This window comes from Scleropages formosus, chromosome 4 (genome assembly GCF_900964775.1).
Source record: "Scleropages formosus chromosome 4, fSclFor1.1, whole genome shotgun sequence".
NCBI lineage: Eukaryota > Metazoa > Chordata > Actinopteri > Osteoglossiformes > Osteoglossidae > Scleropages > Scleropages formosus.
The window spans coordinates 5278637-5305297 of record NC_041809.1 but is presented as its reverse complement, the minus strand read 5'-3'; the positions used below and the strand labels follow the sequence as shown (position 1 = coordinate 5305297).

The following is a 26661-nucleotide window of genomic DNA, read 5'->3' as shown; positions in this document are numbered from 1 at the left end:
AGGAAGGTACGGTAAACGAGGACCTAAACGAAGAAAATGACGACGATCGCGGTGCCGATGATGATGCTGACGGCCTGTCGCTGTCTGGTCATCATAAATGTCGATGATGGTTTATACTTTATTATGAGGGGGAAGATGTGTCCACGCCTGACTTTATTATAGTACCTTTTAGGACAATATTTAACATCTCATTCATTCGCCTTCCAACTGCTTCGGGATGAGACGAAAGTGGGGAAATCTCATCTGTATCAGTATAATCCCAGGTCTCTATCTATATAACGAAGCACAGATTTACATTATTTAACAGACACTTTTCTCCAAAGCGACTTCCAATGAACTCTAGTGTTACCAGCCCACACACCAAGAGGACTTACACTGCTAGACACACTGGGTCACTCATCGGTGGAACACACACACACTGACTGAGGCAGATGCTGATGTCCCAGTTTTGTTTCACCTTCAAACACGCGAAGAGCGGATGTACTGCGCTATTAATCATTACGCATTTAGGAAACACTCGAACATCACCGACTGCACATTAAACTGAAAGTAATGAATCCGTCCCGTGCCGTTTGGATTTAGCGGTGACGCGCACGCGGCTCGCTTCCAGCCTGCGGGCGGCGCGCGCGGCCCCCCGTGACGCAAAACGCGTCGCCATGGGAACCGATCAGGAGTCGAGACGGGACGGAGTCGCGAGAGCGGGACGCCTTGCGCGCGATTCGCACGAGCGCGTGGGCTGACGATTCCTCCTCCGGTTCCCCCCCCCCCCCTGCCGGAGCCGCAGCCGCAGCGCCGCCGGACATGGCCGAGGACAGCGAGTGGGTCCTGGAGAGCATCGCCGGCTACCTGGGCAGCCCCGAGTGGGTCATCCCCGTCACAGACTTCATGGAGAACAAATGTACAGGTACGGCCCGGGCGGGAGCGGCGGAGGTACTAGACGGAGGTGAGCGGAGGGCGCGGAAGAAAAGGGAAAGCGCAGCTGGAGAGTGGAGTAGAGGACGAGTAAAACGGAGAAGAAAGTTCTGGATAAAAAAGTTCTCCCCCCCTTCAGTCCGCGGCGCTCCCTCTCGTTTTCCCGCGCTGCTGGTGCGGCGATGGGCGCGAGGCGGCTAGCTAGCTCCGCTGCGCTAGGGCTAGGCTAGCCCAGCTGCTAACCAAGGCTTTTACCCTACCGAGCGGTGTAATTCCCTGTAGCAAACCACCGGGCAGCCGCTCGAGCTGCGGGTTTGCGCCACACCGTTGGGCTCCAGGTTCACTGTGGTTTCGGTGTTTCGCGGCGCGGCTGCGCGCTGAGTTTGTGTCCCGCTTCGTGTCCCGCTGCTGCGCTGCTGTTAGCAACCTAGCAGCGGTGGAGCTCCGGAGGCACAGAAACGCCCCTTTCGCTGCAGCAATAATAATAATAAACAATGATAATAGTAATAATAATGATGATGATAATAATAATGATATTGATAATGGTAACAGATTGCATTGATTTAGTGACCCTGGCCGTCTCGTCTGTCCGGCGCCGTTGGTTTGGAGGCGAAGCGGCGGTCGGGAGGACGAGTCTGATCCCTTACGCGCTCAGCCAGCGCAGTAGTAGACTCTAGAGACTGTAGAGTAGTAACCCGCCGTGTAAAACTGAGTAAGGTAAAACACAGAGTAGGGTAAAAACAGCACACGGCTTTCCACTCGCTTTTTCTCACGTCACGTACACAGTATTCGCAGGAAAAGGTCACGGGAGACACTGACTGACCGTGCAGTCGAGTCGTTTTTTTTTTTTCCCGGTTTTTCTCCTGAAAACAATTTTTACCTCAGGTGAAAGAAGACTGCAGTAAATGGTACATAACGATAACTGTACATCGCAATTTTTCTCATAAAAATAGCAGCTGAAAAATCATGTCGTTGAAGGTAATGATATCGATTATCGTATCCAGCGTACGATACACAGCAAACTTGTTTAAATACCATTTTTTCAGGAGACATTCGACGAATCGTCTCTTGATTGTTCCATTCGTTTAAATTAATGCCTAGTAATAGTTATAATTTCTTGCTCCATAAAGTCAATATTAGTTTCCTTTTTTTTTTTTTTTTTTTTTTTTTTTTTTTTTTTTTTTTTTTTTACAGGACACCGTTGCATTTACATTTACTCTTACATTTATTAATTTTATGAATATATCTGACACTTTCGGACTTTCCTCCGAAGCGACTTAGTGTTAATGTATTTACAGTTATTTACCCATTTATACAGCCGGGTAATTTTACTGGAGCACATTTTTTACATTAACAGTAATCAATATTTGTGAAATGTACTTGTATAACATATATATGAATATCCAGGTTTGTAATATATATATGGCTGGGTTGGTGGGGCGGTGATGGAACGCTGAAGGGCTGAAAGGCCCCAGGTTTGAACGCAGTAACGGGGCTGTTGTGCTGGGCTCAGGAATGATGGTGTGTGTGTGTGTGTGTGTGTGTGTGTGTGTGTGTGTGTGTGTGTGTGTGTGTGTGTGTTTGTGTGTGTTTTACAGTGTTTGACGACGAAGATGAGAACAAGCTGACCTACACTGAGATCCACCAGCAGTACAAGGAACTGGTGGGTTCACGCTCAGGATCATCGTCTGTATTATGTATTCACTTAACTGACTCTTCGCCAAAGCAACTTACCTTGTTATGTGTGTGCGGTAAGCTGCTTAACATCAGTTTGCACATTTTTAAAGCTGGGTAGTTTATTTACTCTATCGCTATTGGGTCAGTACCTTGACTGAGAGGCACTGAGTGAGAGAGGGGTTCGAACCCAAGTTCTTCAGTTACGTACAGTGGCTCTAACCACCGTGCTACCTGTTGCCTCCTTTTAATAACTATTGAGCTGTTATGTATCGCCTGCACGGGAGACGCACCGCCCCCCCCCAGCCGTCCCAGGACAGCACCGCACTTCGTTCGCGCTCGTTCGGGCTTTTGGTCGACGCCAAAAATACCGTGTTCCCCGGTGACGCGGTTCGTAGCGGTCTACATTTAGACTGGTGCGCTTCGGAGCAGCATGTACCAGCACAGCAGTTTGGGAGAGATGCTGAGGGACATGAGGTGCTCATGTTTAGACTCTCCGTTGTGATTTGCGTGACACTGAAGCCACTTGGGAAGCATCAGCTGCATTTACGACACGTGTTGTTCTCGCAACAGCGACTCATTGCTTATTAAAAGGGTACATTCGACAGGGATCTGCATGCGTGTCAGCAGCCCGGATTGGGGTTGCAGAGTTACGTCGGTGTTCCGCGTCGATTTTACTATCAGTTATTGAAAGATAAATAAACTTTGGGGTATTGTTGCAGCATCTTATAGGGAAGTTTATTTCATACGTAATTTTTTGCCTATTATGTTCTGTGCCAGAGATTCCTAATAATTAGCAGTAGTAGTATTGTGTTTCCTTAACCTGTCTGGGTAATATTTTTGTCCACTTATTTTCTTGGGTGAATATTAAAAGCATTGAGCAGACCAGACAAATTGATTTTTCATAATTTTATAGCATACCCTTGTTTTTTTCCATGGTCCCTCCTTCGCTATATATATATATATATATATATATATATATATATATATATATATATATACATACATACATACATACATACATACATACACACACACACACACACACACACACACACATTTTCAGAACCGCTTGTCCCATACGGGGTCGTGGGGAGCCGGAGCCTACCCGGTAACACAGGGCGTAAGGCCAGAGGGGGAGGGGACGCACCCAGGACGGGACGCACCCAGGACGGGACGCCAGTCCGTCGCAAGGCACCCCAAGCGGGACTCGAACCCCAGACCCACCGGAGAGCAGGATCGTGGTCCAACCCACTGCGCCCCCCATATATATATATATATATATATATATATATGTATGTGTGTGTATATATATATATATGTATGTGTGTGTGTGTGTATATAGATTATTTTAAACAATCTTAGCACGTTCACTTTTATGTTATGGAAAAAAATGTTGCTGAAGCCTGGGACTTAGAAACTGCAAGGTAAACTGTTGCACAGATTTAATGTGTGAAGCTCAAGTTGAGCATATTTTTTCCCGTGCTGATCATACCACCAACATCAGTGTATTATGTGTCAGTAATGCATATTACAAATGTTTGCCCTCCAGGTAGAGCAGCTTCTGGAAAACTACATGCAGGAGGTCGGAATCAATGAACAGCAGTTTTTGGAAGCGTGTTCCTCCCCCTTTGCCAAATCCAAGGCTCTCCAGGTATGATGCATGTTGGCATTTCTCTCCGCTGCAAAAAAGGGGCTGATCTGCATCATTGCTTTAGGATGAGATGTTTTTAGATGTGTCTGGAGAGCACATTTCAGCAGTGCAAATCACATATTGCTGTGAACTATAGTAATCAATGAAATGGATGAGGGCCGATTCTACCTGTCAAAACACTTTGCTCTCTAATCTATGGAGTTTTGCACTGAACAGATGTTGGAGGACAGGTGCCCATAATTCCTGGATTTGCTGTTCTGAAGTTGTCCTACTCTGAACAGCCCATGCCTCAATTTCAGACTGGCTCTTTTCCCCACTCTGCCATCCCACAATGCACTGCTCTGCAGCTTATTGAGGATAGAAAGGAGTAGTGTGTTGTGCCATGCTCCCCACCCTCTGCAGCGCATGTAACCTGTGTGTAACCTGCTGCTGTCAGGTGGAGATGATCTCATTTCCAGGGCAGAATTGATAGAAGCACTTCCAGTAGAAGTCCCTAGTAAAGGCCATCGAGCCAAACTTAATGCCGTATGACTCTGCTAAGATTTTAGCGCTGCATGATTTGTTTCAGCTTTGAAATCGGGTGTCTCTATTGTGACCTGTTATCCGTTTCTATACTGTCCCCCTCACTCTGATTCAAATCACTACAGAAAACTCTGTAAAATCAATCGTGGTCTGCACGTCCGTTCATTGTAGCTCCTAGGAGACCTCAAATGCCTGGCTTAATCCACACCCTGTCACTCCAGTTCCCTTCTCTGTAAGCCTTAAATTAACTGGACTGGGTGCTCTTAAGATGTGATCAAGTGCAGCTCAATTTAAATATTTAAAAATGAGCGTCAGGTTTTGTATTGAATACACCGAGATTTTTGTCCCCTGAGCAGCAGATGCGTTATGCTAGGACCACATCTGATGTGTGCTCTAATTTTACACTTTCTTCTCCAAGGAGAAGCAGAATTAAATCAAGAATACATCAGCGAAGTAGTAGTGATAGAATTATATAGGTAAATAGCAGTGGTTAAGGAGTAATTAATTTGTTGAAATTAAAGGCAAGGAGAAAAATAAAAAATTTGTTTGAGGATATAGCGTCAGCACGTATAGCGCAGTATTACCGGGAACTGAACAGTGGCTCTGTGAGGGAGTTGAACTCTTATTACCTCAGGTAAACCCAGTCCGACTGTGGCAGGATTAACTGGCCAGTCCTGAATCGGGTTATTCAGGCCACGGGATCAGTTCCCGGTAGCTGTTTTCACCTCGGGCAGGACTGGCCCTTGCTCCCAGATGTGCCCCTTGGGACTTACCTGAGCCAGAAAAAGCCTACAGGGCTGATTAAGTTCCTGGGATCCTGGGAGTGCAGGCCTCGAACCCTGAAGGAGAGCAGGGAGCTGACCTAGTTCATGTCATTCTGTACAGGGTCTCTGCTCCCTGGTGCTGCCATGTGCTGTCAGGGCTCCACGGCATGGAGAACCCCAGGGCTGTCAAGAAAGCCACAGGATCCTCATCTGCTTTCCGTTTCCAACTTTTGATGCAGACGGGTCTTGATGACTAAATAAAGGATTAGTTTTTGTGTAGCTTTCAGAATACTCTTTTTTTTTTTTTTTTTTTTTTAAACATAAATCCTGAACATGTACGTCTTGTAGAAACGCACCCATGATGAGACAAATGTTTGGGAGGTTACAAAGCCCTTTTCAGCTGTTAGACTCCCGCCCGCGAGGCAGTCGCCTCGATGTCCCGCTGCTTCGGCTGGAGGTGTCGGCTGTAATCTGCCACAAAAAAGCGACAAGGCTCAACTCAAGAGCCCCACCTGCTCCCCACCACCAGCTCCTACCACAACAGTCCCCACCTACCCCACAATGACTGGCTTCTCCTGCTCTCTTGGGCCTGCAGACCGTGTTCCAGCCGGTGCTGGCGACCGATGACTTCCAGATGTTCCGCTCTCTGATGGTGCAGAAGAACGTAGAGCTCCAGCTGCAGGCACTGCGAGTCATTAAAGAGAGGAACGGTATAACTAACATGCCACCACTGCCCAGTTCTGATTTAGCTGAACAATGATGCTGTTATGCCACTTGGTTTTTCTCCAAATTTTGGATACACAGTCAAGTTTGATGTAGTGTTTGGGTAATGAGCATGCTCTGCATTGTAGGTGCACTTCCTGACTGTCTCACAGATGGAGCAGACATGATGAGTGAGCTGGAGCAGCAGGAGATGAGGATCCTGCAGGAGGTGCTCAGGTAAGTGGTCCTACGAGCCGCGCCTCCCAACGCCTTCTACCTGTTTTTCTGTGGATGCAGGAGGAACCTGTTTCAGGCAGTATGCTTGGCGTGTTGCATCGCACTGAATCATACCCCTCTAAATCTTTATTTGAACTCGGACATGGATACGTATCACATGGTCCTTTGCGTCGTATTCCTGGCGTTTTGGATTCCGTGCAAGCAAGCAGTCACCACTTCAGATGCATCGCTGCTTCTGTTCCATAGGCGCAGCTCAGGGCGTCTTTTTTTGAAACTGCAGAATCCCATCATGCTGTTTGCGCCTGGGACAGGTTGTCTGCTCGTACGATGGCGGTTGCATCAGCTCTACCTGTGATGGGATTGACGGAGCTAAGCCAACCCTTAGAGGTGCTTTTTTGTGGTCAGCTAAGCCTCTGTCAGCAGTGGTCCCTGCAGGTCAGGGTGAGCTCTGGTCTCCTGGACTTGGCATCACATTTCCTCTGTAAGCAGGTCAGCGCAACATCACACCTGAACCTTTTAAATATTCCTCCCGCACCCCCACCGCTGCCACCAGCTTCAACACTCGTCTTTTTATTTCAGCATCTCTGCCTTCTCTGTAACAATCACTTGAAGACTTTCTCTGTTCTCTTGTCTGGTTGCAACTGAGTGGCGATGTTTCACAAGCCTTGTACCGTGAAAATCGGCAAGGAGGGAATATCCGGAAGCGTGGCAGTTTTAGATTGTTTAAGCCAGCGATAAATTTAATTATGTTGTTAAAAGCTTACGGAGAGTGGCAGGCAGATGATTGTGCTTGACATCATGGGGTAGGGATGCCGCTGGAGTGCACAGTCACGGCTACCTACTGTCAATTAACCGCGGTTCTGCGTGCATGCATTTTTGGCAGTAGCACAGCAACACCTAATCTCACAATTTCCTTACTGCACCCAGTTATTGTTGCATATATGCTGGCTGCTTGCGTTAGTCTGGTTACAAGTTTTCAAAGATACAAACATTTCCCTACCTAGCTGTGGGGCAGCTGGCAACGTAGTGATTAGAGCTGCTGCCTTTGGACCAAAAGGTCACAGGTTCGAATACCACCTCCAGCTGTAGCACACTTGAGGATGGTACTTACCCTCAAATTTTCTAGTAAAATTACCCAGTTGTATAATAAATGGGTAAAAAAACTGTACGTAGCTTAAAACTATAAATCGTTTTGGAGAAGTGTCAGATAAATGAATGTAAATTTCATGAATGTGAGCTGTGGCCAGTAGATGGCAGTAAAGTACCCAAACAAAAAGGATTGTGGGAGAACTTTATTCAGCAGTGTTTACAGCTTGTGTGTGGTGTTGGTACGTGTTGGAAAACAGTAATAAGATGGTGAGCATTTATGGGATGAATCTTCTGCCATCTGGGTTCAACTCAGTTTGTGGAGACAATGTATTTTTCTGTTCAGTTTGTAATTTCATTGACTGGCTTCCACATTAAATGCACAAGATGGAAGTAGACTGTGTAGCTGAGACTCAATTAATTTGGCACTTGTGCCGAATGTTTAAGTTCAAGCTTCACTGAAATCGTAGAAAATTTTGTCACATTTTGAGCAGTGTCATCATGCCCAGCAGTAGCAGCCAGCCAGTTTTCTTAAATTTTCTGTTATTACTTATGGTAATTTTTGCATGTCCTCATACTTTTTATATTTGTTTGTGTTCATTCCGTGTTTACAAGTGCCCTGAAGTAAAGTTTTGGGAAGGGTGCTAATAAGAGAATTAATTGAACCGAATATCATAAATTGAACAAAGATGAATTTTTTTTCCAGTGTCAGTGGCTGGAGGAAATTTCTCCACATTCTACAATCATTAGTTATTTTGTTTAGTGTGCAAATAAAAATTTGTCACTGCTGGAAATTTTAATGACCCAAATTAGGGTACATAGTTTCCTCAGGGGAACCCATTGCAAGTCATCTTCTACGAAATGACAGTAACTTTTGGGTTCTGTGTGTGTTGTAAACTAGTATGCCTTCTACTGCACATACGTTGTGAATTATGGATGATGATCAGCTTTCTCTTCAGCGCAGGTAGAATGGACAAGCCCAGCAGCTGGCCCACTGTACACCTAGTGTCTCTTTGTCAATCCACCCGCAGGAGGTCAAAGGAGGAGTATGACCAGGAGTTGGCGCGCAGGATGCTGTTGTCGGAGGAGATGATGGGCTCCACATCCAGCAGCAGCTCTGATCAAGTGCCGCTGGACAGAATGGAGAAGCGGCACAGTCCCTCGGCCCAGCAGACAGACGACAGGAGCAAGGTGTGCCGCCCTGGCAGGGGGAATCTCACAGGCAGTTCAACTGATCAGTTCACTATTGGAGAGCTGTTAAAATATCCAGAGAGGTTTCATGTCCATCATACATGACATGTCTGTGGCAGGGAATACAACCACAATTATCTGAAGTTTTCTACTAAGAGAAGGTATTTTATCAAAGTGATTGTTTTTACAGGATGATGGACGATAACTCGTTAACTTCTTTTATTGAAAGTGATTGCAGGCGTGAAACAGTGTAGGGGGCATGCAGATCAGGCCGATGTTAGCCAGCACGAGCAAGACGATTCGTCAGTGTTTTCCCATGTCGACTGAGCCCAGCTGGTGTTCTCTTTCTAAAGGTGCAGCAGGCAGAGGCTCCGTCGGACAGAGGCAGGTCCAGTGCGGTGGCCAGAACACAGTCCCAGGGTCCCGCTGTCTCTGGTGGAGCCTCAACGGTAACCGTGAGCTGGGCTGTCCCCTGGAGCGAGAGCGTTAGTCAAAAAAGAGCACATAGCAGCAAGGGTTTCCGTCTAGTGGTTGAGTGAGACTCGACCTCGTCGTGAGAACGTTAGCAGGGTTAAAGTCTGCAGGGCTGACAGGTGAAGTGGGTGGAAATGACACGCAAGCTCCTCCCTCTCACAGATGAGCGGCACACCAGGGAAGGAGGTGAAGAAAGAAGCGAATGCCTGTAGAACTTCAGAGACACCTGGGAAGAGCCAGACCAAGTCAAGTCCGAGCAGCACATCCAAGGTGCCCCCAGGTAGCACTGTTGCTGTCGGGTCTGTGTGCCTCTCGCGTGGAAATAAGTAGACGGGAAAGTGTGACGCAGTGCCACTAACTCACCTACCCTGGTGCCTATGGCGGGGGGGGGGGGGGGGGGGGGGGGGGGTGGTGCAGATCTTCCTACAGTCAGGACCCCAGTGAAGGGCAAGGAGCTCCCGCAACCGCCAGGGGACAAGGCCAAGGAGAACAGCGGCAATCAAGCAGCCAAGGCGTGGCTAGAGGAGGCGCGCAAAGAGGCTGGCATTTCCAGACCGTTTGCGGTGAGTCCACCAGTCATCCAGGCTACAGTGCAGTACTACAGACATCTTCTCACACTTTGCCATTCCTCTCATCTGTGTGTGTGTGTGTGTTTGTAGGAGCTGTCGGCAGCCCAGCAGGAGCAGCTCCAGCAGAGGGCGCAATACCTCCGGCAGCAGAGGGACAAGCTGCAAGCCCTGAAGAAGGAGCAGCAGAGGCCCAAAACAGCTGCAACTGAGGAGCTGCAGGAGGCTGCCACCAGCGCCGCCACCAGCTTACCGGTAACGCCGACTTGAACCCCGCCCCCACAAAAAGAGCAGCTGTATGCGAGAGGCTTTGCCTGACAGCAGACTGCTCCTTTTGGGTCACCAGCAGGATGTTGCTCTCCAGCCTTAATCCTCAGCAGCAAAGTGGTGTTTTTATGGAGATGCAATGTGCTGCTTGAACATGAACATTTAGAACATGAAACTCTAAGGGCTGTCAAAATATGTCTGGGTAGGATATGTTCCAAAATACTTTCTTCCTTGAACTGAATGACCTTCACTGCGTCCACACCAGGAAGGACAGTTTTTGACCTGAGGCACTTCAGAACCGTGATAGCTGTGGCCAGCATGTCGTTTTAGGAATTGTTAAATTGTGGATTTTTCCATGAGTTTGATATGCGATACCATACTTAAAAGTTCATCTCCATACAAACGTCACACAGCTCTCCATTGGCACGCTGTATGTACCACAGGATGCTGTAAGGGTTACAGGGCAAAGCCAAGGTGTCTCCTGGCTCCGATTTCACTGGTTGCCTTTCTTTCCCTCCACGAGAACCCCAACGCAATGTGTTCTATTCACATGCGAACAGGAGGCCATTCCCAGGAGGGACATTAGCAGAAACACTGTGCAGGATGAGAGAGGCAGTGTCTTGCCTGCAGCAAGTTCACCCCAGAAGAAGGTGACCGTGTTTGTGTGAGAGACAAGTCATAGTTCCGCTCTGCCATAGACCTAGAGTAGCTGTCTTGTAGAAAAGCATAGCTCAGGCTACTTGACACGTTTTTCCCCGTTCCTCTACCTGCTTTGTCACGTAATGTACAACTTCATTGCGTTTGTCCCTGAATTGTTTTGTCTTCACCGCGCAGGAACTGTCCACAGAAGAAAGGAAGAAAATGGAGAAAAGGAAACATTTGGCTGAAAAACTGAAAGAGGAGGTGATCAAGAAGTGAAGCACATGCCATTGTCTCTTCCTGCACACAGTCATTTAGCCATGTTGGACTTCAAAGGCCTCCTGGGACATACATGAATTCTGGGCTACATTTCTTTCTCCAGTGCCAGTGGAAAGGTGTGGTTCTGGTGGATAAATGCAGTATTGAAATTTAGCGCTAGTCTCACCTGGGCAAGTCATGTACTCCGTTATGGACCTGTATGCTGTTTTTTTCCATTAGAGCTCATAGTTTAAACCACAGTTGCCTATAAACTTAAGGTACAATTGTAGATTTACACTTACTCGCATCTCAATGGTACAGTTTCACATTCAATGTAAAATCATGTTCTTAATATATTAACTTATAGTTCCTTGTATGTTCAAGTCATTTTTATAGCAATATACACAATCCAGTGTTTTAATCAAAGCTGTAGAAAGTGTAAATATCTAAATTTGAGGAGCATGATGCTTTTTTATATTATGAAACTGCTTTTAGGGAATTTTGAAATGCATTGACAGCTTGGGATGCAATATTTATGTGTAAGCTTTTAATGTTTAAGAAAATGGCAGGAGGGTCCAAGTAACCATGTCCCACAGATGACACAGAGCCAATTTGTTGAACAGAACAGTTTTGAACCTGCTGTATTCAAAGCAATACCCATTGCTAGTTTGCATGTGAAATTGTTTTACTGTAAACTGTACCACTGGAAAGTGTCCATGCTCCGGGCTACTTATTTTAAAAAGCATAAAGGAAAACAACTGCAACTGGTGTGTAGATGTGAGAAACTTGGAACACCCTGATCTGCACAATTTTGTAGGAGCAAAGCATCAACATTGACATGTCACAGGGTTACAAATGCAGGGAAACCAAAGACTGTGCATCCTAAGCTGAATTTGAACGAGCAGCTCAGGCACTGTGAGGTACCAACGCTCTGCCCCTTTTGCTGCTTAATGTCTAAATGTCCACAAGTTAACATTGCAGAACAGCACAGGTGGAGGTGTCTGCTGGTGGAAACTAACCATTAGTTAACAAAACAGACCCTCACTGTAGAAGAAAGTGTGAAACTAGGAGAGCAGCGGTGTAACTCACCTCAGAAGGGTAGATTAATAGGGCAGCGGTGCGTACAAAGAGCCACATGACCCTGCACTCGCATCCAGCTGAGCAGCGCAACTCCTAATGCCCCTGACAGCCGTCTCTTCGGCTCTGCCCTCAAGCCCTGCTGTAGCGACAGCACTCAACGTTTGTACATTCACAAACAGCATATACATTATCCAGTGTGACCCAAATGACAGTGTGGATGTTCCAGAACAAGTGACAAGAAAAAGAAAGACGTGATGACAGCCTGAAAAAAGTGCCCCTCCCAGGGACCCTGTGTTCCATAGTGATCTGACAAAAAAAAAAAAAACTAGCTTACCATATTTAATGCCAGGGTCACGTTTAATTTTAAACATTTCAAATATCAAATGGTATACAAATGGTGTAGAACTGAGATAGTGGTAAATGCAATTGTACAAAAATTCATGGACAGAGTGCGGAGGAAAAAAAAAATCTCAAAATGTTCATTTACTGTGTATATCCTCCCAAATTCAGCACACCTTGTTTACACTGAAATGCTCACAGTTCTTGTGACAGTTGAAAAATTTTGTCCATCGGAATGTCTGCAGATTTACCATGGCTATTGTTTAACAACCGGCGCTAAACTCAGTTCCACCTACCCCACAGCTAGCCATCGCTGCCATTAGTGTCGCCCCCTTTTGGTTGAAGCAGAACATGCATCCCCACCCAGGAGCAGTGAAGTGTGCGAGCACCACAGAGCGTCAAAAGGCCAAACGCACCCTTGTCCGCACCTGATAAAACACTTCCCTGAACAGATGAACATTGTGAAATGAAATGAGGGAGGCAGAGGAAACAAGGTGCTTCTGAAGGAAGGATGAAGCGGCCTAACGCTGAAAACTTACTGAATTCCTCCAACACGGCAGCAAACCTTTACTGCACTTCATACGTTTAATTAAAACCAGCATAGCAACTTTCCTACTACAACAAATGAAAACATCTGAATTAAAATTAGGATCAACAGTGGTCCCACGAGGGCTAATGTATCTCCCTTTTCAAATCATTGGAGGCAAAGGATTAAAAAAAGAAACACACTTTACAGTACTTTTAATAAAATTATGAATACAAGATTCCTGGCTGATGCAGTTCCTACATGAGTCTCAACACTGGAGACAGTTTAAAAATTTTGAGTCCTGCTCCTTGGAACTAAGATCTTTTTTCCTTCCCCCCCTGCATAGTTCCCCCTTCAAGTGTCAACATCTGTAGCTATTTTAAGGTAAGCCAATCAAGCTTCCATTACTAAGCTGCTAGTCCTGCTAGCTTGACTGGCCTTCCCATCATCCCCTGCTCCATGCCTAAAATGGTTCAGGAAACAGGATGTGCTCTGTTCCTGAAGGTGTGACAAGAGTGTGCAGGGGTAGGGAGTGGGGGGCAGCAGGGATTGTTGGCACTGTTCCTGACTCCTCTGGTCCTCCTCAGATAGGAGATGGGGAAGGGATGGGCAGAGTAGGTGGGCAGTGGGGATCATCAGAATTGGAGGAAGTGGGACGAGGCGCGGAGGTGTCTCAGTCCAGAGGGCAATGGAACAGTGGCGCCAGACTCGCTCCAAGAGGACGGACCTCGTGTCTTATGAGCCCAAGCGGGGGCGCTTTCGCGGTGAATCCTCCACCTCTTCGTCGTCTTCTTCGTCATCTGGATAGTCCACGAGACCCACCAACCCAGCCTGCATGTGAAGTACATGCAGTAGGTTTACCCATTTCCTGCTTTTATTGAATCCCTGACAAGACTCCCTCAGAAAGCTTGCAGCTGCTACCTACGATGGTTAATGTGCATAAAGAGCGGCTCGAAGACATTAGAACACAGAGCACCTAAGAGTCATGTTATTAGGAGAGGTTAAGACCATCACAGCAACTCTTAAGGGTGAAGCACTTGCTCACCTTGGAAACAGCTGCAGGGGGCAGTGCAGCCGACTTTGCGGAGGAGCCATTTGGACTTGAGGGGTTGGGAGGTGTAGCCGCAGACTTCCCATTGGTGCCACTGGTCCCGTTCGCTGCTCCTGCAGAACGAGAGAAGGAAAACTTAAAGTGGCCAGCGGAGGTCCACTTTGGCAACTTCGGCCCGTCTTGCTCGACTACAGAAAGAAGAGAGGGCCATGTCAGCGAGCCAGTTTGTTCTAGGGGACCCGTTCAAGTCGTGCGCTCTAAGAAATAGTAATTAACCAAATTATAACTGCAAAACCGCACTGCTGCAACATCCACGTCCCCTTCACCCTATAATCAAGCTAACAGCGAGATTTTGTCCATGCCTGGTAACAACCATTCAAATGCATTAAGTGGATTGATTAAACTTCCGCCTGTAATTTCTTCTACATTTCAGCTCCAATCCGGTTGTTTCCAGCCGAGTATGAGATTTAGCCATGGAGGCAGAGGCCAAATTAAAAACTGCAGAAAAACTAACAGGGATTTAAAGGTCTGCTGACTACTTGCCACCTGCAGGTTAATGACAGTAGTAGGAGGCACTCATATAATCATTTATTAAACATCAATGAGCCCTGGACCCTCCAGTACCGGGAATGGACAAGGATACACACACCTTCTCAATTCACTGTTTCAATTTCCATTCCCAAATGCAGTTAAATGTAATTGGAGTCATTTCACTTTACTAGTTCAAGATTCACCACCACTGAAAAGAGGTACCTTTTTTTGCTTCCATATATTTTCCATAACTCTCCGGAAAGTCTTCCTCTGACTTTCCCTTTTCCGCCATGACCTCTCCTTCTTCATCGTCATCTTCTTCATTGAACCACATTTCTTCATCATCCTCCAGAGACCTGGTGTCTCTACGGTATCTATCAAGCAATAGGAGGAACATTATAAGCGCACAAAAACTGGAAAACCACTGACAATGACGCACAATCAATTCTGCGTCTTTAGTATATTTCAACTGCCCTAAAGTTCATAATTTACATTTATTTATTTAGCAGATGCTTTTCTCCAAAATGACTTCCAGTGAACTCTATGTAGTGTTATCAGCCCACGCACCTTATTCACACCACTAGATACACTACTTACAATGGGTCACTCATCCACACATCAGTGGAACACACTCTGTTACTCACACACTATGGGTGAATCTGAACAGCATGTCTTTGGGAGGAAACCAGAGCACCCGGAGGAAACATACAAACTCCACACAGACAGAGGGAATCAAACCCATGCCCTCTCGCACCACCCAGATGCTGCGAGACAGCAGCACTACTCGCTGTGCCACCCTACGGCTGTTTCAGGCTGCATGTAAAACCCCGCTAACCTGCTGAGTCTCTGATTCTGTCGGTTCTTCTCCTGCTCATATCGTGTCTTCAGGCCTTTGAAAGTCTGGACATATTCAATGGATTCAAGTGCTTTGTAGAAGTTGTCCACAATGTGTGCTATAAGGGATTTAATATCCTCCTAAACAGGAAAGTAAGAGGAGATCAACTTTAGTCTATAATAGGGCACATTTTGTTAGTACGCATACATTTATTCATTCAGCTGACACTTTTCTCAAAGTGACACATTAAGTTACCTACAACTACTAACCGATTTATACACCCGAGTAATTTTACTAGAGAAATTTAGGGGTTTCTTAAGATGGAGATGGGATTTGAACCTGTGAACTTTGGGTCCAAAAGCAGAAGCGCTAAACACTATGCTACCAGCTCCTCCATTATATTACTAAAGTACTAAATACTTAACATGCACTATAGAAGGTTGGTGACAATTCACAGCAAGTTTTTTTTGCAGCTGTTATTCTCTGCTAGGAAACAGACTTGCATCAAAGTCCTTGGAACTATTTTTTGAGCTTTCATCTTCTATTCAAACTCAAAGGTGATTAAATATGTTAGACAACAGAATTTCAAAACAAAACCTGTAACATTACGTAAGACCGTAATAGCGCTGAAACCCACCACTTTGATGAATTCGAAAAGCTCAATAATGGCAGAATTGAGTAGGTTGTATCTTGTTCCATTGTCCAACAGAGCATTTATGACTGGCTCAAACAAGTTCCCTTTGATGATGTAGCGGTTGTAAAAGTCATCCTTCAGCCCTATTATCCGCCGCATGAACCGCAACGCACCTGAGACGGAAAAGGCAGTCATACGTTAAATTCTGAGTGGTGTTTAACCTTAATACATGGAGAAATTACAATTTTTCTACTTTACTGTCTCACACAGGAGACATTCTCCCAGCTTGGACAAGATAAGCTCCAAGTTCTGAATGAACAACTTACACTGAATACACTAAAACCAGTAATGCACAAAGCTGTGAAGCTTTGTGATGTGGATGTGACTTAAAGCAAATAATAAAGTTGGTCACCTTTGCTGCTTCACCCACCGACCCACCAAAACCCTGCCATCTGCCAAATGGCAAGCAGCCCCTTCTGACCCTCTGGCTCCAAAGCAACAGTCTACAGACTGCCCAACCCTACCATGGTCACTCACACAGTGCCAGGAAGGTGTGCTTTGAGTTCATGAGCACCAGCACCCTGCGCAGCAGGTCTTTGTTCATGATGTAGTTCTTGATGTGGTAGGTGTGGTGTTCCACACAGAAGGTCAGCAGCTCCAAAATCAGTGCCAAGAGCTGGGCTGTCTGGAAGTTATCTAAAGAACACAGAACCAGTGGTACCCTCAGTGTCATCAAAACATACATGAAGAGAACACAAAGATCAACAAAACAAGCAAAATAGATCACTTAGACTGAGCTCACCAGGACAAACTGGATTGATCTTTGCAGAACCTTCCGGTGAATCTATGTAAAAACAAAATTATGAAATATAGTTTAAAAACAATTTTCCCATCTTACATGGGATACCAAATTCTGACCAACTACAGAAATGGGGTTGAAGAAAAAAGTAAGTTCTATGTCCCATACCGCAGTTCTTAAAACAGACAAAATATAAACTGCTTAAACAACACCCAGTGCTGAACAAGCCAGATGGCAAGCACTAGAGAAAACAGGATTCTCACCTTTTGGGCTCTCGGCCGTGTTTGCCAGGAGCGGGGCGGTGAGAACGTGCATGCAGTACTTGTAAAAGAAAGTGAGGAACTCCGTCTTCTCCGTTTTCTGTCAGAGAGGGCGTGAAGGGGGGGGAAAAAAAAAATCACGATAAAGAACAGTACACCTTGTGAGACCTACTAGCTCAGGACTGGGGTGGTAATACATGTTCCTGGAGAGGGGTACGGGGAAGACGTGGGCCTACGTTGGTAGGCGCTAGCATGTTCTCAGGGTCAATGAGGGTACGCAGCAAGCCCATCAACTGTACGGCACCGCCCAGCTCCGGGTCCGTGTCGCAGATCATCTGCTTAATCACCACATTGATCAGCAGGACATCCTACAAAGGAGGAATCAAGTCATCAACCACACATCTAAGTTAGAGTAGTATTTTTCAACTCCCCATATTACCATGCTATCAGACAAGGACAGCTAAACTGGCCAGCTGTATCAGTGGGTGTACAGAAATACAAGGAGACCATTAAATTTGCTTGCACATTAGGAGGAGTAGCTTATTCTATCAAGGTTGCATCTGTGGGTGAGTCCAAATTCATCTTCAGGACTTACATCATCAGTGTGCTGTGACTCCTGCATTACAAACTCCCGCACCATGGACGGACTGAACTCGACCAGGTAGGAAAAGATGTCTATGGCTGCTGCTCGAACTTGCAGGTCATCCATGCCCTGCAAACATCAGTCGCTTACATGAGGCACACAGACAAAACACGGTCATCATTCAGAGCAAAGAACTTGAATGAGCTATTCCAGAAGATATGAGAAATCTACAGACTGACATGTTCTTTCTCACCCATTTCCAATTTACAAGCAATTTCTCTCCAAATCTGACTGGCAGCTTTGTAAATTAGCCCATATTTTTTCAGTGCCTTTGCCATTCACGTCTGAGTAACATGTACCTGCAAGTCAACTATCAAACAGTACTGCTACTATTTGTCTAGTGATACTGTCTGTTGGCTCTAAAGCTTATCTGCTGTGAAATGCATTTACCATAAGGTGTATCAATTTAAAGAAAAATGCTAATTGAATAAATGTAAATCTAAGAGCAATCAGTGTAATTTCTTATTTTCTCAACAAAATGAGAAAGATCCCAAAATGCAAAACCTAAAACGGGACACTGGTAATCCTACTGGTGCATCCCACCACCAGGACATGTAGCAAGTCTGTTCATTCCTTCTGTTTATATGCAATATGATGCACGCACCACTAATGCCTCACCATCACTATCTCCAGTGCGGGGAGGATACCCAGATTAGCTAAGGTCTTGAAGAAAGCATCTCTGTTCTGAGGTTGTAATGTTTGTGAAAAAGCACAGAACTCCTTGAAGAAGTTGACCTGTGGAAAACAAGGACACAGCTCATCTATAAAACAGCAGATTCTCTTAAAGATCAATGCATGTAAGAATCCCAACCACCTATTTCCTGTGAAACACAAATGGGAATGTTTTATACTCACCAATTCTCTTCTCTTTCCTTCTTCAGTTGCTTCATCCGTCAACTGTGCAAAGACTTCAGTCAGGAATTTTTCATCTTCCTATTGTCCAGGGATCACACAGAGGCACAGTTATTGTAAAATGGTTAAACTGAAAAAGAGAATGTCACAAAGACTGTATGTAACAACAGATCTAATTTATAACATTCAACAGTAAACGAACACTTCGTCTGCGGATGATTACATCCTAAACTTTTCTATTTAGTCTAATAGTTTCGAACAGTATTTCTATCCATGACTAGCTGATGGTCCCCTACATTACACTACTTCATTTAGCAGGCACTAGACAGCTGTAGCATTCAGTTCTTTTAAATAAATTATAGCACTAAACAGAAAATCAGGCAACTTCACAAATTACGGACAGGACAGAATTACAGTTTAAGACCTGTTAAATTTCCTTCAACCAATTTGATAATTAGTAATGGCTTGGTGTAAATACGTACTTTTCTGCATTACAGAAACATCAACTACAGCGCAAATTACCTTAGCAGAGTGCTTAAAAGGTTCACATGGTATTTAACGTAAATCACCATCTACAATATATCTGGTATTAACAGGAGAAAATGAACCTCTTTACCCCCCGACTGATGCAGGCTAAGAAGCAGTTTCTGCTTTCATTTAAAAAAAAAAAAAAAAAAACAATCTGCCAGATTTAAGATCAGGGTCGTGTACAATAAGTCAGGTTAAGGATCTTGCACAATAGTGATATATCACTTTAGGACTTGAACCATCCACTTTCAGGTTATAGTTCTATGCTCTTAACCTACACCTGAAATGTGCAGCTTTGCTTTCCTGTATACTTCTGCTATGAACAATGGCTGTTAGACAGCAGAATAAAATCTGAGCTGCTCAAATTAGCAAACAGCTGGTACACTACAGAATCATCACTGTTTGCACCACAAACCTGCTACACTATAGAAGTGATACTACTTTGTTAATTACACTATGAAATACTGTAAACTTCCCCATGTGAACTTTAAAGCACCGCTCACAAGTTTCCCCTTTTCGAAGAGGATACATCATGGTCACATTAGGACAAGCTTGTTCCAGAATGCAGGTTCTTGGGAAAGATCACTGCAATGGAGAAAAAAAAAGTACCTGCACTCCACAGCATAGGTTGTACTGATAAGGCTTTGGTCATTTTCTGTTTTCAGGTATTCTGGGTTCCTATGTATTTCTGCAGTCCAGATGTGAAAATCCGGTTGCGACTAATGGCTCTATGAATATTTCTTATTTGTAGAAGATATGCCAGCATTTTCACAGCTAGCTAACAAGCCACAGCCTCAGTCTTACATGAGGATTCCTAGATGTGAAAAAACTAATTTGACAGCAAGATAGCTAGTTAAATAAAACAGTCCAATGAGCTTTAGTTTTCATTGCAAGATTATAAATGAATACAACTGGATAATATTCTCAGTTCTACTCAAGATAAACTTTATTTCTAAGTACAAACATAAAAATCCATATAGCCTGCTATCACTGTAATTGGGTATCATTTTACAACTTTCACAATAAACCACATATGGGAAAACTGTAGGTGTTGTCAAAAGGTACTTGATGCTTTACTAAGCGATCAAATGGCTTTTTCCCCAATCAGCATGGTGAGCTGGATATTACTTTTATCATATAAAAGTAACTAAAAATATACCATTTTGAACAGAGTTGAAATTTTGTAAGAAACTCCCGTCTTTCAATGGGACTATGGGAGAAAAGTTTTTCTGTGCCATGTCATCCATGCCGGAGTTTTGCTGATGTGATACTGTTCCCTTTGTGGTCATCTCTTGTTCAGGAGTAAAGATGTAAACAGTAAACATTTCCTCCCATTTAACTAGTTCCCTTTTCTTCGCACCACTCAACCCTATAAATGTCAACTCCCTGGACTTCACCAGCTAATTCCTGAAAGAGAATTAGACCTTTACAGGGGCTTTCAGGTTAAATTCTCTCCAGATTCTGAGTCAGAGCACTAAACCAACCCTCTGGTTCCCAGAACACAATCTTCGCCCACCTAAACATGTATTCATATACAGGCCTGCAGATTATTTTTGGATTTCCCTTCTTGACTGTCACATGCTTCTACCAAAACATAAGCCATCTGAGAATGAAGGACTCAACCAAAGCATTCCAACATAAAACCAACATCTAATGATGTATTTGACAACCATGTCTGTTGGGCCCAAACTATACTGGGAATAGCCTGTTTAACATACAGAGCAACAGATTATTCCATAAGCATTCAGCACACAGATCAGACCATCTGCTGTCCGCAATTCTGACCAAAATTCTGTTGATTTTTAAAGCCATCATTGTATAAAGCCATAGTTCAGCCATTACAGGACCAGACAGCCACAGACAAAAGACAGCATATGGTGAGGAGATAAACAGCTGACTCATTAACCATGCATTTATCCAAAGGAACTCACATAACCTGTTGCTTTATGCATCCTTTACAGAGGGTTTCTGACATACTACAGAACCCACCCCCCCAAAAGGCTGAGCAATAGGAGTGCTCACAAAATGCCAAAAGTTGACAAAGCACAAAAATCCCTGGGAAAGAAGAAATGCACTCAATTCCAGCCATGAGCAAATTACCAATTCTATAAATAGAACAGGACATTTCTCCTGCACATGAAAGGATTCACAGCACCTAGTGTTTTCCACCCCCATTATTAGACCTGCAATTTTCTGTGAGTCAAAGCTCCCAAGAGTACTAAATCATTCTTCTAGGTACTCAGGAAAATGAAGCTCAGAGACGGGACGTGGTACAACTTGACACGTGAGCTGCTGCTGCATATTTAAGAAGAAAAATACCTAAATTTTTATCTCCACTTACAATGGATAGATGGATTTTGAGATGGGGACAGGCAGAATGAAATTCCTGGCTGTTTAAATGAATTTAGGTACCAGAGTCATTGCTCAAAGTGCAGTGAGATTAATATTAGAGAAGTGAAAGAAGGGGGAACAGAGAAGCACTGTGGTGTCATTAATTTATGAATGTGCTAGAGGCTATGTGTACACGCTCCAAAGTTGGCTCATCAGTGCCTTACTATGGTTAAACTTCCAGTCCCCACCACAACACAATGGGTGTGTGATGAAGAGGCCCAGAGAGCAGATTGCCCATTGTTCCCCTGGGTGAAAGACTACAGGATTTTTTCCACTCTTTTTCAGAGAGACGCAAAGTAGATGCCTACAGTGCTGCTGGTACAATGGGGAACAGCAGACTCCTCCAAGTGTGTAACACCTCCACAGAGTAAAAAGAAGCAAATGGTTCACAGTGTGCAGACAGAAAGCGAGTTCATGTGTCCACCCCTTTCGAGCTCTCACGGCAGTCAGACATTGAGGGGGGGACCCAGAACCGGGCACAACTATTTTAGGTGGACCCACCTGTAGCATGCTGACAATCTCTACTTTGTTGAAGAAGATGAAGGAGGTGAGAGTGGAGAGGAAGTTCTCCTCAAAGACGGAGGGGGTGGGTAGAATGATGTCCTGGATGTACTGGACACGGTAGGTCTGGTGAATCTTCTGCCGCAGCTCCGAGTCCGTGATGGGGATTACCTCTTTGAACTTGGCTGTCTTGGTGAGGAACTCACGGTGCCGCTTGGGCTGCACCAGTGCAGGGTCGTACTCCAGGCAACCAACCACATCCATGATGCAGTCATCAGAGAACATCACCTCAAAGAGGGCCGCCTTGTTGAGAAATAACACACCTCGCACAATCTCATACAAGTGATGGAGTCCCTCACGGTTGTCCAGATCCTCGCACACCTGAAACAGCTGCAGAAGCTTCTTGATGTAGCCCTCACTCATGAGTGCTAGCGCCAACTTCTCGCGCCGAATGGGAGAGGACAGCACTGAAGTGACCAGGTCAGCAATCTCCTCCAGCTTAGCGAGCTCACAGGGTGGTAGGTCCACAAGATGGCTGGTCTCGGGCATCTCCTCAAAGCGCTCCTCCTCAGACTCATCAATTGGGTCCTGGGTAATCTCCAACGCAGGGTCTTTACCTTGCACCTGAGACCAAAAAGAGGTGCCAAGAGACCCTGTTAGATGGTCTTGTTCACTCCTTTCAGGCAGTTTTTAAAAAAAAAAAAAAAAAAAAAGATTCCATACAATCACCACTGTTGTGGTCCTAGTATATCCCAGTATATCCTGAAAGAGAGGTTTGCAACTAAGCTTTTTTTTTTATATACCAAAGGAGCTTTTTAAGATTCAATTCTTTTGAATTTCCCCAACTTCTACTGTTGCTTACTTCCTAACCCAGCATTATTCTGCTTGTATTTAACATTTATATTCATTCATTCTTACAATGAATACTATATACTATTTAGCTGACACCTTTTCATCCAAGTTGATATAGATACACTACAGTACACAACCTACAGTCAATCACTCAGACACCAGAGCAATACACAATCTCACACACTGTGGGTAGTCACAAATTTACTTCCTCTGCAGCACCCGAAAAAATCCTTAAACACACGGAGAGCATGAAAATGCCACAGATATAACTTCCAAACCTGTAAGTTATATAAAATTCACATGAAAACTTAGGTAGTCTGGCTTCTACTCATATGTTCTACTTATGAGTAGAAGCCAGACTACATCTTCGACAAGATTTTAAGAGAAAATTTTCATTAGGTGCTACAGAAAAACTCCATAGTCGATGAGTAAACCTGGTGAACACGGGACATCCTGGGTGTTTCTTTTCAAGTCAAACCACAAAAACAAAGCCACACCTTTGTAAACCAAAAGACAAATAAAAGCTATACTCAAAATATACATTTGATTTGAAAGATCAGAGACTTCAAAAAAAAAAAAAATAAAAAAAAAAAAAAAGTATTTTGTGAACTTCAGACTTCAATATACCACCATAATGCTGCTGAGCACGGGAGAAAAAAAATTAACTTGTAAACCTGGCAGCATTGCTGATCCTAAATTACTGGTACTGTGAGAAGTCTTAAGAAAGCACACAGGTCAAAGGTTTAAAATTTACAATTCAGACCTGAGAGAGTACAGGACAGTATTGCATCAAATTTCTAATTCAAAGCACATAATCATTAATACCAAAACTTAAGCAAAATTCAATCATCAGATACCACAAACTGGAAATTAAAATAAAGTAATAAATGGTGCTTGTCATAGAAAGTTCCTGGAATGAGACACCTTAATGTCATAAGGGAAGCAAAACACAGCAAATCCTGGAATGTCCTGCAATTTGAATCTTAGGAACATGACCCAAGAGGCCATACTAAGAGCATACAATGTTACTTGTGAATGTTTCTACAGCAGCAAGATGTTCAGTAAACAGGCAATGAGACCAGTACTTCCTTTTAGGAGCACAGCCTATTGCACAGCTTACACTTCACAGGCAATAAAACTAATTTTGCAAAAAAAAAAATGTTCAGCATCACACACATTTTAGTTCTGATAAGCAATATATAAATTATGGTACCTATTTTATCAGTTTAAATAACAGCTCTCTCCCTATATGTAGTGCACAACTAGTTTAGACAACTCATAAGGCATTCCTTTATTCCTGATATACTTCATGTTTACATCAAAATTGTATGATACATGAATATAACATTTCATTTAACTTATTTAACTTGATGAATAACAGTGAACGAGTGTGTAAATGACCCAAGATAGACTGGCCCCCATGCAGGGTGAACCCTGCCTCACGGCCTGTGCTTCTGGGATATATCCAGAGCACTGCAACCCTGCACAAAACAAGTAGCTCTTGATGATAAATGGATGGATGGCCTTTTGCCGTTTCAAATTTCGCAAAGAAAAGCATTTACTCAGATCTACATCACACCTGCCATGAGCGTAATTGAGAGTAGCAGGTGGCATAGTGGTTAAACTGCTGCCTTTAGACACAGAGGTTGCAGGTTCAAATCACACCTCCTGTAAAAACTACCCAGCTGTATGAACAGGAAAATAAATGTAGGTAGCTTGAAATTAAGTCATTTGAGAAAAGCATCAGTTAAATGTAAATAAACATAAATGTACATTAAGTGACCAAACTCCACATAATTCAGAAGTCAGTTTAATACCTGGCAGATCTTCTCCCAGATTTCATCGCAGCCGGCCTTCTCCTGGAAGCTTAACGCTAGGTCATAGTTCTCTGCTTCGGACCACACAATCAGGGTGTCCTACAAAAGCAAGGCCACGTTGACAGAAATGGTCACAATTATGATACAATTTCAAAGAAGAAACATTGTAATATTTAACTCCACTCTCAAGAGTTCTTGCTTCATGCAAGTTCTTACTCTAAGAAGCCATTATGAGGAGTCATCTTGACTTTGACACATCCTTCCATATAACTCACGGAAAAATGATCACTTCCACCAGTAACCATGCTGTCGTGACAACACTGAGTGGCACGTTTCAATAACATTTCTATGAAAATGTGCAGCTATATTATTAAAATGTGTGGCTGCGAATTACGCAAAGAGACATCACCCAAGAAACTAGTTTCTGAAGATAAAAATGTAGACAAAAGCTGGGCAAAGAGGGTGATCTGAGGCCCTTTTCCTCCCCCTTCACTACACACTTACTTGCTGTTTCTGATACGCCGTGTTGGGGCTAATTTTGGACTCCAACAAAAGCGAACCTGCAAAATATTTTATTCATTAATAAAGTCCACTTGCAGACAGCCACAGCAAACAAAAAAAGGTCACAACTAATGAGAAAGCTGAAAGGGAAAAGTTAACTTGAAAAACACTTCAGCAGGTGTAAATTTACCTCAGGTAAACACTTCACAGGTGTAAATTTACCTCAGGTAACACAAGTTAAGAGAAAAGTTGGAGTTACTTGTTAACAGTTGTTTTATGAATAGATTTACAAATATGTCACTTTTCCAACTTGACGGAGTGACTAAAAGTACAGACTAGTTCTGTGCGTTAAGTGTTTCTTTCGCGTCACGTCACGATCTCCCCGTGTCGTGTGTAACTCCACTCGCAACCCGAATACAAACACTTAAAAAAGCTTTCTGAAGAGCAACTCATTTGTTCAGTACTAAAAGTTACTGAAGAGATGAAGAAGCCCGCGAAAGTGGACCTCGGATAACTATCGTTTCTATTTGTTTAAGAAACGATTCTTTCATTTGTCCCGCGAACGACGGAACCGAGGACGGCGCGAGACTCCCGCCGCGACTGCGCGAGCCGGTCTCGAGGGCAGCCGAACCCGGAGCGGGACCCCCTGCCTGGACGGGGTCGGAGCGGAGCGGAGGCAGGGGAACGCCGAGCGACGGAAAAGTGAAGTAGAAGCGTCGTGGAGCTGCCCGTACCGTCGGACTCGGCTCGGACCAGCAGGGAGATCCCCTTCAGGCGCTCCACGAAGGTGGAGGAGACGTGGCCGGTACCCCGATCGTCCCACTGGCGCTCCTCGTTGAGCGTGTACACCTTCACGCGCCGCCGCGTGTCCGACATGGCTTCCGTCCCGCTCTCGCGCCGCTTCCGTCCCGCTGCCCCGGCCGCGTTTCTCGGTGAACTCGATTTTCTCAACCCCGAGCTCCTAACTTTGTTTCCACCCGCATGTTCCAGACGCGCTACGAACTAGCCCGTGGCTCTAAAACACCGAATCTCGGCTTAAATCTCTTCATAGAACATGGTAATATTTTGAAGAAAACATAAACCTTCCTCTGATATTCCCGGCCGAGGAAATTAAAATTGAAGGTAACAGGTACAAAACAATGTGTATCTCGACCGCTTCTTTCTACAAACCACTATCCGCCATCTTGTAATCCGATCTCAAGCCTTTTCTTTTCCTACGTCAATCAGAGCGGAGCGCGCCGCGGGGTCTCCTTGCAGGGGCTACGGAGGCCGGAAAGAGACCTGTTTGACGTACAACGTGAACGCGGAGACGGAATTCAAAAGGCGGAAGTAGCGTGTAGCCATCTGATCAGCGCTGTACTGTACTCTACTGTACTACACTTCGCCACAGGCCTGAGTTTCTATGCAAATGTGAGAATGTGTAGAACTTTAAATTCTGTTTATACTGTTGTTACAATGTATAAAAATGTATTTTAAACAAAAATCCCCAAGCAAACTAACAAAAGATCTCAATGTTGATGCTATTTTGTCCTTTTAATATCCAAAATAATGCAAAACATGTACATACAAACCAGT

General features: G+C 44.5%; 2 protein-coding genes across 9 annotated transcripts; one reads left to right on the top strand and one right to left on the bottom strand.

The window, feature by feature from the left end:
* The first annotated feature begins 641 nt into the window (after positions 1–641).
* cfap36 (cilia and flagella associated protein 36) lies at positions 642–11701 on the top strand. 6 transcript variants are annotated; one of them, XM_018749524.2, is made up of 12 exons: positions 642–904; positions 2511–2575; positions 4139–4240; positions 6122–6236; positions 6378–6465; positions 8583–8742; positions 9096–9191; positions 9379–9496; positions 9634–9779; positions 9876–10037; positions 10610–10713; positions 10884–11701. In XM_018749524.2, the coding sequence occupies exons 1-12, from the start codon at positions 802–804 to the stop codon at positions 10942–10944; spliced, it is 1320 nt and encodes a 439-aa protein (XP_018605040.2). In that variant the 5' UTR covers positions 642–801; the 3' UTR covers positions 10945–11701. The 6 variants fall into 6 exon arrangements, 5 of the variants coding, with proteins under 5 accessions (XP_018605040.2, XP_018605042.2, XP_018605039.2 ...); XR_001966022.2 differs by having other exon boundaries at positions 643–904; positions 10573–10699; positions 10884–10920; XM_018749523.2 differs by having other exon boundaries at positions 643–904; positions 10610–10699.
* ppp4r3b (protein phosphatase 4, regulatory subunit 3B) lies at positions 9140–26489 on the bottom strand. 3 transcript variants are annotated; one of them, XR_001966021.2, is made up of 17 exons: positions 25821–26489; positions 25090–25145; positions 24586–24684; positions 21917–22540; positions 18500–18577; positions 18263–18379; positions 17597–17713; positions 17199–17369; positions 17005–17101; positions 16745–16786; positions 16480–16638; positions 15946–16115; positions 15309–15448; positions 14696–14847; positions 13937–14055; positions 12036–13722; positions 9140–9214 (listed from the first exon to the last, which is right to left on the bottom strand). XR_001966021.2 is itself a non-coding variant. In XM_018749520.2 (16 exons), exons 1-16 carry the CDS (start codon positions 25960–25962, stop codon positions 13627–13629), a joined length of 2379 nt encoding a protein of 792 aa, XP_018605036.1. In that variant the 5' UTR covers positions 25963–26489; the 3' UTR covers positions 11760–13626. The 3 variants fall into 3 exon arrangements, 2 of the variants coding, with proteins under 2 accessions (XP_018605036.1, XP_018605038.1); XM_018749520.2 differs by lacking the exon at positions 9140–9214 and having other exon boundaries at positions 11760–13722; XM_018749522.2 differs by lacking the exon at positions 9140–9214 and having other exon boundaries at positions 11760–13722; positions 17238–17369; positions 25821–26487.
* Positions 26490–26661: the final 172 nt, after the last annotated feature.